Source organism: Bufo bufo, chromosome 6 (assembly GCF_905171765.1).
Source record: "Bufo bufo chromosome 6, aBufBuf1.1, whole genome shotgun sequence".
NCBI classification, from domain to species: Eukaryota; Metazoa; Chordata; class Amphibia; order Anura; family Bufonidae; genus Bufo; species Bufo bufo.
In genome coordinates this window covers 369,838,768-369,848,404 of record NC_053394.1, presented here as the reverse complement: position 1 = coordinate 369,848,404, position 9,637 = coordinate 369,838,768, and the positions used below count along the sequence as shown (strand labels likewise).

The 9,637-nt window shown below is 46.4% G+C and overlaps 1 protein-coding gene across 1 annotated transcript in view; it reads left to right on the top strand.

Annotated features, from left to right (window-relative positions):
* Nucleotides 1-1,203, top strand: part of LOC121005737 (QRFP-like peptide receptor) — a 1,314-nt gene extending 111 nt beyond the window's left edge. The window contains exon 1 of the mRNA XM_040438506.1: nucleotides 1-1,203. This exon is cut by the window's left edge and continues 111 nt beyond it. Within this exon, the coding sequence (XP_040294440.1) occupies nucleotides 1-1,203 (1,203 nt within the window).
* The last annotated feature ends 8,434 nt before the right edge of the window (nucleotides 1,204-9,637 follow it).

Sequence of the window (9,637 nt, the reverse complement as noted above, 5' to 3'; positions counted from 1 at the left end):
TCCAGCAGCGTCCTCTTCTCTGCACATGAACCAGGGACCATCATACTGGTGGTCATGTACTCTGCCTCCTTCCTAGCTGGCTTAGCAGGTAACATCATGGCATTGAGAGTGCTGGGGACTCGCAGGAGGAGAAGATGTCGCTTTGCAGCAGTTTCTGGGACCAGGGATCTTCTTGTGAATCTAGCAGTATGTGACATGATGGTCATATGTATTTGTATGCCTATCAATCTTGGTCTCCAGGTACACAATGCTTGGGTGTTTGGAGGCTTCTTGTGCAGAGCAGTGCCCTTTGTCCAGGCTGTGTCAGTGTCTGCTAGCGTCCTCACCTTGGCTGTGATCAGTCTGAACAGGTACTACAGTGTTCATAACCCCTTGCATGCCAGGACGTTCTTCACCACCAGAAGAATAGGGGTCATGATCATGGTGGTGTGGCTCTTCTCTTCTGGACTTTGTGTTCCTCTGCTGTTCATGAACAGGACCCAAAACTTGGTCCTTTTCCCCGGAGAACTGGCTGTTGTGGTATGTACTGAGAGTTGGCCCAGTCTGAACATGAAACTCATCTACAACTTTCTTCTTTTTTGTACTTTGTATGTGTTCCCGGTCTTATTTAACCTGCTCATCTGCTTTCTCACAAGTCGTAGACTCTGGGGGTCAGGAGACACAGTCATTGACAATAACAGTTGGTCCATGTCCGGGTCCAGATTAAAGGCTCGCAAGAAAATTGCCAAGATGGTGGTGGCATTGGTACTCCTCTTTACATTGTCTTGGCTGCCCCTCTACGTATTTGACATCTGGATCGACATCAACATGTCCCATACGCCCTCTGGAGAGGCACTGGGTCATCTCCAACATGACTGGATCCTTCAGGTGAGACCATTTGCTCAGTGGCTCGGTCTCACCAATTCCACCCTTAACCCCTTGTGCTATTGCTTTGTAGGCAATTTGTACAGATCGGCCAAACGGTTCAGGAACAGCTATAGAGAAAGGATCATCTCCATTTTTAACATGTCCTTGACCCAAGCCCCAGGAGACCCTTCTGTGCCCAGGTTACTCCATTACAAAGCTTCCAGAGAGCAGATGGAGCAGCTGCCCAAAAGAGGCAAAATCCGGACAACGTTTCGACCTCTCGCTAAGAACGAAAGCTCTTCCTCAGTCAAAATTTGTGTCCAAAGTCCTGGACTTGGCAAACCAGCCCATGTCTGACAGCAAGATGGTGGACTGACCTCTTGCCTGGGTAATTACTGGTGTGACCATGAGTGCTTCCATGCTCTGCTGAACTCCTCTATTGATTATTATGTCATGTGTGCAATGTTAAGCTGCCCTGGCATTTGATTAAAATGTAACATGGCGTGTGGTCTGATTAAAATGTGGACATGAGCTTCTGGATGAGACCACAAGCATGTTCAGTGCAGCCTGGGGAGCTGGAATATGGGGATATTGTCAGCTTCTTGATCTGTTGTTGGCAGCATATGTCTAATAAATAGATTCACTAGGAAGCGAGGTTGTTTCTATGGAAGTATCAGAAGTAGAGGGTTAACCACATGGGCGAGACTGTCCCCTGCTAATAAACCCTGCTGTCCATGTAACCTTCTGTTCCATTGCTGGTGCTGAGGAGCAGATTGACAGAGCAGACCTGAACATAATGAGCAAAATTAGCAAATCAAAGCGGCCGCCCCCAGACACCCAAGAGCTATGCTTACTGTTATATAATACATATTATATCATTTTCATCATAAAATTGCTTGTATCCAGATATGTCGATTTCGGTGGGAACCAGCTGACCATCTGATGTCATCCTCTGGTGGTAGATATCTGGGGGAGGATAGGTAGGTTGTGTTAGGCTGGCCATACACATAAGGCAGCTTCCGGCTGAACGCTCAGTCTATAGCCATAACTCCTGACTCCTCCATACAAAGGCACACTCGGTGAGAAAGCTGGTGTCAAGGGTGTCAAGCAGAAGTTTTCTCTCCTCTTTTGTGTATGGAGCAGTCAAGAGCTTAGGAACTCTCAAGAACAAAAAGTTTTGGCCGCTTGAAATCCAACATGTCTGATCCTTTCCTGCTTGACATCGAGGGAGAGTCAGAGGATCGGTCCCAGTTTCAGCCAACATTTATCTAAGGCCTCTTTCACACATCTATGACAAGATGGTTGGTGGTTCATCTGGAAAGAATCCGTGTTTGGTCCATGTGTCATCCATATCCCATTGGCACTGCTAGGCTGAAAATAAAGTTCCAGAGCATTTCCTAGCAGAGATCCATGAAAACATGGTGGCATCCCCGTTTTTCAAAGACCCATAGAGTCAACTATAATGTGGGTGAGGGTCATCTGTAATCATGGACAAAAATAGGGCCTGATTCCATGGCGTCACCAAGCTACATGGAAAACCACTAATGTGTGAATACATTAAAGTCAATGGATACGTGAGCGGTCTGTGGAGACCACACGTCTGCGATTCACTGACATATGAAAGAGGTAAGTTGTTTTCGGTCGGAACCAGCTGACCTTCTGATGTCATCCTCTGGTGGTAGATGTCTGGGGAGGTAGGGTGGGTTATGTTAGGCTACCCATGCACATTAGCTCAGTCTGTAGCCATATCTACTGGCCCCTCCATACATGTGCTTGGGGAGACAGCTGCTGTCAGGGGTGGCAGGCAGGGTCTTTCTCCCCCTCTCCTTGAATGTGCATAGGTATAGAAATGTGTATTGCCAGCTGATTGATGTCCCCAAGTGCAAAGGGTTTGGGCAGTTGAAATCTAGCATGCCTTATACTTACCTCCCTGACATCTTTTTTTTAAAGAAAACGCAGCCAAAAATACTGAGACAAACAACATCCTGACTGCGCCAGCAGCCGCAGACATCAAAGGTAAGGAGGGGAGGCCACCGCCAGACAAGAGGGTGACTCCGGTGCCAAGACTCATAAGACGTGCCGAGGAGCAGACGATTGTCAGGAAGGAAACGCTCCTGCTCAACAGTCGGCTGCTCGTTAAGTGGAGGTGAAGCTCTGTATTTACATGCAGCGATCGCCTCCACAGTATGATTGCTATTATCATCACTCGTCCTCATACAGTTGCGTTGTTTCTGGGCAGCAGATTTCAGTTTAGACCGCACGATCTGCTGTCCAGGAACGATAATTTAAGTGCCTGCAGGAATGACAGAATATCGTTCATTAAGTGATCGGCTGCACCGTTAGATGGGCAAATTGTCGGGAACCTATGTTCCCTATGACTAATGTAATAAATAAAAATTAGACATCATATAGAACATGGCAACCTCTTTCTAATAAAGCCAGAACCAGCCCTGTACCTCACATGGATCCAGAGATCTCACCATTTATTGCTCTGCTAGATTTATATCGAGTTGTCAGCTCAAGGGGAGTGTCTTCTCTGCTGCAGCTAAGGGGGCGTGTCCATGCTCTCCCTATCACAGCTCAGGAGGCAGCTGAAGGATGAAACTGAGCATGTGCGACCATCTCGGTGAGCAGGTCAAAGAAATAAGAAAAAAACTGCAGGTGGCGCTATACAGATACATTTTATTGAATAACTCAGTGGCTGTGTTACATTTTTAATTACATAAAATTACAAAAGTATTCAGATCCAGGTGCTGGTTTGAAAACTGTAGAATATTTTTTTGTGGGACAACCCCTTTAAGTGCTGCTGCACTCTCCTATCCTGTATTCTCTCTTTACTGCCTCCAGGCCCTTAGCCACCAATTGCTCTGCCTCTCTCTGTCCTCTGACTGCACCAGCATGCCCTGGCTGAGCAGGTGAGACTCTCATACCTGGTGGGAAGGACAGAAGAGTGATAAGAGGCTCAGCTGCTCAGCCAGGGCATGCTGGTGCAGTGTAGTCAGGATGTTATGTTTGCCTCGGTGATTCGGCAGTACTCTGCATCTCCAGTATTACATTGCAGCACTAGGATTAACCCCACAATGAGCTGTCCTGCTCTGTAGATCCAGTGCCCACATATGAAAAGATAGAGCAGAGGTATCTCCAGCTCTTTGTGAGGGACAATGCTAATGGGACACTTTCATACTGGAGATGCAGGGCCCTGATAACTCAGCCCAAACATAACACCCTGACTACACTGCACCAGCATGCACTGGCTGAGCAGCTGAGCCTCTGATCGTTCTTCTGTCCCTCACATCAGGTATGAGAGGCACAGCTGCTCAGCCAGGGCATGCTGGTGCAGTCAGAGGCAGAACAATTGGTGGACAGTGTGAGCCGAGCGCCTGGAGGCAAGCTCAGGTCGGCCGAGTCCATCAGCGGTGAGCAGCACTTGGTCATACTGGCAAGAACTAGGAAAACCAAGAAGTGAACCTAAAAAATCTCTGCTGTGATCGCACAAACTGCCTCTTATAATTGCCGGTAAAAAAAAATAAAAAATACCGCCACTGGCCTTCTGGTCTAAATACCGGCTAGAACGGTGGAATACCGGCCAGCTGGCGAACCTAGTCAGTAGTATATTCTCCTCTGCCGGAAGAATAGCTATAGTTATATACACCTGCCTGTAGATTAGCGGTCAGCAACCTCCGGCGCTCCAGCTGCTGTGAAACTACAACTCCCAGCATGCACACTGGGCTCAGCTGTTCTTGTAACTCCCATAGAAGTGAATGAAGCACTCTGGGAGTTGTAGTTTCAGAACAGCCGGGTCACCGGAGGTTGCTGATCCCTGCTGAAGGGTACAATATGTTACTGTTTTTTATCCCCTTTCATTGCTGGTCATCTATTCACACACACAGGGTTCAGCTCTTTCCTCCTTTACTTGATGTCATAATCTACATGGATTTCTATAGTTATATAGACGTTCCAGCCTGACTATCCTTTCTTGGCCCCACTGGACTACATGTGGCAAGCAATTCTGACAATGAAGTCCTAATGGGATTTTACAGCATGCTGGAAAAATCGCCTTGAGAGTATTCCTATTCATTCATTTCCAGGAGGAATAACAGAGGAAAGACACAATGCAGAGGTCTAAGGTCCCTTTCACACAAGCGAGTTTGAACGCATTGCACCCGCACTGAATCCTGACTCATTCATTTCAATGGGTCTGTGCACATGAGCGTTGTTTTTCACACATCACTGTCGCAGCATGTTCTATATTCTGCGTTTTTCATGCAGCCCTGGCCCCATAGAAGTGAATGGGGTTGCGTGAAAAACGCATTGCATCCGCAAGCAAGTGCAGGTGCGATGCGTTTTTCACTGATGGTTGCTAGGAGATGTTGTTTGTAAACCCTCAGTTTTTTATCACGCGCGTGAAAAACGCATCAAAATGCATTGTAAACTGAACAACTGAACGCAATCGCAAACAAAACTGACTAAACTTACTTGCAAAATGGTGCGAGTTTCACTGAACGCACCCTGAACGCATCCGGACATAATCCGTCACGCTCGTGTGCAAGAGGCCTAAGGCCCCTTTCACACGGGCGAGTTTTCCACGCGGGTGCAATGCGTGAAGTGAACGCATTGCACCCGCACTGAATCCGGACCCATTCACTTCAATGGGGCTGTGTACATGAGCGGTGATTTTCACGCATCACTTGTGCGTTGCGTGTTAATCGCAGCAAGCACTATTTTGTGTGTTTTTCACGCAACGCAGGCCCCATAGAAGTGAGAGGGGCTGCGTGAAAATCGCAAGCATCCGCAAGCAAGTGCGGATGCGGTGCGATTTTCATGCACGGTTGCTAGGAGACGATCGGGATGGGGACCCGATCATTATTATTTTCCCTTATAACATGGTTTTAAGGGAAAATAATAGCATTCTGAATACAGAATGCATAGTACAATAGGGCTGGAGGGGTTAAAATAAATAAATAAATAATTTAACTCACCTTAATCCACTTGATCGCGCAGCCCGGCTTCTCTTCTGTCTTCTTCTTTGAGGAATAGGACCTTTGATGACGTCACTACGCTCATCACATGGTCCATCACATGATCCATCACCATGTTAAAAGATCATGTGATGGACCATGTGATGAGCGCAGTGACGTCATCAAAGGTCCTATTCCTCAAAGAAGAAGACAGAAGAGATGCCGGCTGCGCGAACAAGTGGATTAAGGTGAGTTAAATTATTATTATTATTTTTTTAACCCCTCCAGCCCTATTGTACTATGCATTCTGTATTAAGAATGCTATTATTTCCCCTTATAACCATGTTATAAGGGGAAATAATACAATCTACACAACCTTGAACCCAAACCTGAACTTCTGTGAAGAAGTTCGGGTCTGGGTACCACATTCAGTTTTTTATCACGCGCGTGGAAAATGCATTGCACCCGTGCGATAAAAAATGAACAACGGAACGCAATCGCAGTCAAAACTGACTGCAATTGCGTACGTACTCGCGCGGGTTTGCCGCAACGCATCCGGACCTTATCCGGACACGCTCGTGTGAAAGAGGCGTAAGAATAGTGTCTCTGGCTTTGTTATTTCACAAACCCCTGACAGTCCGTTATGTGTTACCCCCTGGTAGTTGTAATAAGGCCCCTTTCACAAGAGCGTGACGGATTGGCTCCGGGTGCGTTCAGTGAAACTCGAACCATTTTGCAAGCAAGGTCAGTCAGTTTTGTTTGTGATTGTGTTCAGTTCAGTTTCACGCGCGTGATAGAAAATACTGAAGGTTTACAAACAACATATCTTAGCGACCATCAGTGAAAAACGCATCGCATCCGCACTTGCTTCCGGATGCAATGCATTTTTTACTGAAGCCCCATTCACTTCTATGGGGCCAGGGCTGCGTGAAAAACACAGAATATGGCTAAATACACACGACCGTTGTGTGTTTTGCGGTCCGCAAATCGCAGATGGCGTCCGTGTGCGTTCCACAAATTGCGGAGCAGCACGGACAGCCTTAAATATATACTGACTATTCTTGTCTACAAAGCGCGGACAAGAATAGGACAGGCTATTTTTTTTTTCAGGGGCCACGGAACGGAGCAACGGATGGGGACAGCACACGGAGTGCTGTCCGCATCTTTTGCGGCACCATTGAAGTGAATGGGTCCAAATCCGAGCCACCAAAACTGCGGTTCGGATGCGGACCAAAACAACGGCCGTGTTCATGAGGCCTATAGAACATGCTGCGATTTTCACGCAACGCAGAACTGATGCGTGAAAAAAAACCCGCTCATGTACACAGACCCATTGAAATGAATGGGTCAGGATTCAGTGCGGGTGCTATGCGTTCACGTCACGCATTGCACCCGCGCGAAAAACTCGCTCGTGTGAAAGGGTCCTAATGGTTTCATTAGCGGTTTAGTACATCCTACTAACATTCGGCGGCATGATGAAACACCGCTAGTACTTTCAGCGCTCTCCAATGCGTCAGCGCTGCCATTAGGAGACGGCAAGTAATAAGATAACAGAACGCGTTTCCTTCCACGACAGAAGGGTTTATATAACCAGCAGAGCAGGTGTATGAGGATTTCGGCCATGAATCTTGGCGCCTGATGTAGCAGAGCCGGTTTTGCGCGTAGGGAAATTAAGTCTTATCATCAGCTTGTGTTATTTTATGAGATACAGCAGAGGTGGCTGCTCCCCTTACACTGAGTCTCATAATCCTCTGTAAATAATATGCACACGACGGTAATAACGAGGGAGCTTACACAGAAAGCAATTACCTCCGGCAGATTCAGATATGAAAAGAAGGAAGGAGGCGCTGCAGGTCCCCGAAGGAGCGTCAAGAAACTCCAGTATCTAAAATAAGCACAAAATAACACAAAAAGGCCAAAAATACCGGGGGAGAATTATCAAACTGGTGTAAAGCAAAACTGCCTTTGTTGCCCATAGCAACCAATCAGATTCCACCTTTCATTTTCCAAAGGAGCTGTGAAAAATGAAAGGTGGAATCTGATTGGTTGCTATGGGCAACTAAACCAGTTCTACTTTACACCAGTTTGATAAATCTCCCCCTCTGAGTCAGGCCTCCTGCACACGACCATATTTTCTTTCCATTTCCGTTCCGTTTTTTTATTTATTCCATTTGCGATCCGTATGCGGAACCATTCACTTCAATGGGTCCGCAAAAACGACGGAAGGTACTCCGTGTGTATTCAGTTTCCGTATTTCCGTTCCGTTCAAAGATAGAACATGTCCTATTATTGCCTGCAAATCACGTTCCGTGGCTCCATTCAAGTCAATGATTCCGCAAAAAAAACTGAATGCATACGGAATATGTCCTCCGTATCCGTTCCATTTTTGTGGAACCATCTATTGAAAATGTTATACCCAGCCCAATTTTTTAATGTACTTACTGTTTAAACATTATTGTGTATTTCCGTTTCTGTTCCGCAAAAAACAAACGGAAACCAAATGGAAAAAACGGAATGGCTAAACGGAACGGAAGCAGAATGGAAACACTACTGAAACAAAAAAATGGAAAAACGTATCCGTTTGAAACGGACCGCAAAACCATACGGTCATGTGCAGGAGGCCTCAGACTTAGGCCTCTTGCACACGACCGTATGGCTTTTTTAGTATTTTGCGGTCCGCAAAAAATACGGATGATGTCCATGTGCATTCTGCTTTTTGCGGAACGGAACAGTTGGCCCCTGATAGAACAGTACTATCCTTGTCTGTTATGCGGACAATAATAGGGCATGCTCTATCTTTGAACGGAACGGAAAAATGGAAATACGGAAACGGAGGGCATACGGAGTACCTTCCATTTTTTTTGCAGACCCATTGAAATGAATGGTTCCGTATACGGAATGCAAAAAACGAACTGGAAAAAAAAACTTTGTGTGCATGAGGCCTAAGGAGGTTACCCATGGCCTCAGGTATGGGGGAGATTTATCTAAACTGGTATAGAGGAAAACTGGCTTTGTTGCCTATAGCAACCAATCAGATTCCATCTTTCATTTTTCAGAGCTAGTTTGGAAAATGGAAGATGTAATCATATTGGTTGCTATGGGCAGCCAAACCAGTTTTAATCACTTTCCCCCATAATGTTGACATAACTAGATGCTGGTCTGCGAAGTGCAGCTCTGGAGCTGGCCATGCTGTCACGGATGATGTTGCAGATAGCTGGAAGTTATGGATAAACATCCGACTGGCTTGATCCCAAACTAAGGAGCATAAAGGTGACCCCTATAAAACCCTAAGAGTTCACCCTGACTGCTAAACACATACAAGGGTCTCAGAGGTAGATGATTGCATGCTCTCGTACCTAGACTGTGTGACACCTGAAAACCCTATAATAGTGAGGGGACACGACTACCGGCTCCCTGCACTTAATACGGAGGGAGTCAAGGTCACCTAGAATCAAGCCAGCAAGGAAACACAATACATAAAAGGACTTATCTGAACAAGCAGCAGCAGAAGACTCCAGCAGTGAAAACTTCAATCCATGAAGTAGTATAAACTGCAAAGTGAGGCAGTATGGGAGGGAATATAAAGGGAGGCAATTAGTGTAAATAGGTGACAGCTGGGAGAAGGAAAGGAGATGACAAAGTGAAACCAAAACAAAGAACATCATGCAAAAGGTACAGAAGAACGTCTGCCAGACCTTCTCAGAGAGCTGGCGGTGACACATGCTCTTTAAACAGCTGTCAGCCAAACATTTGTTTGTCCAACTGGCATCCGACCCCCTCCCCTCCTTACACATGCATGCTCAGCTCAGCCAAGCATGCACGCATTGGGAATG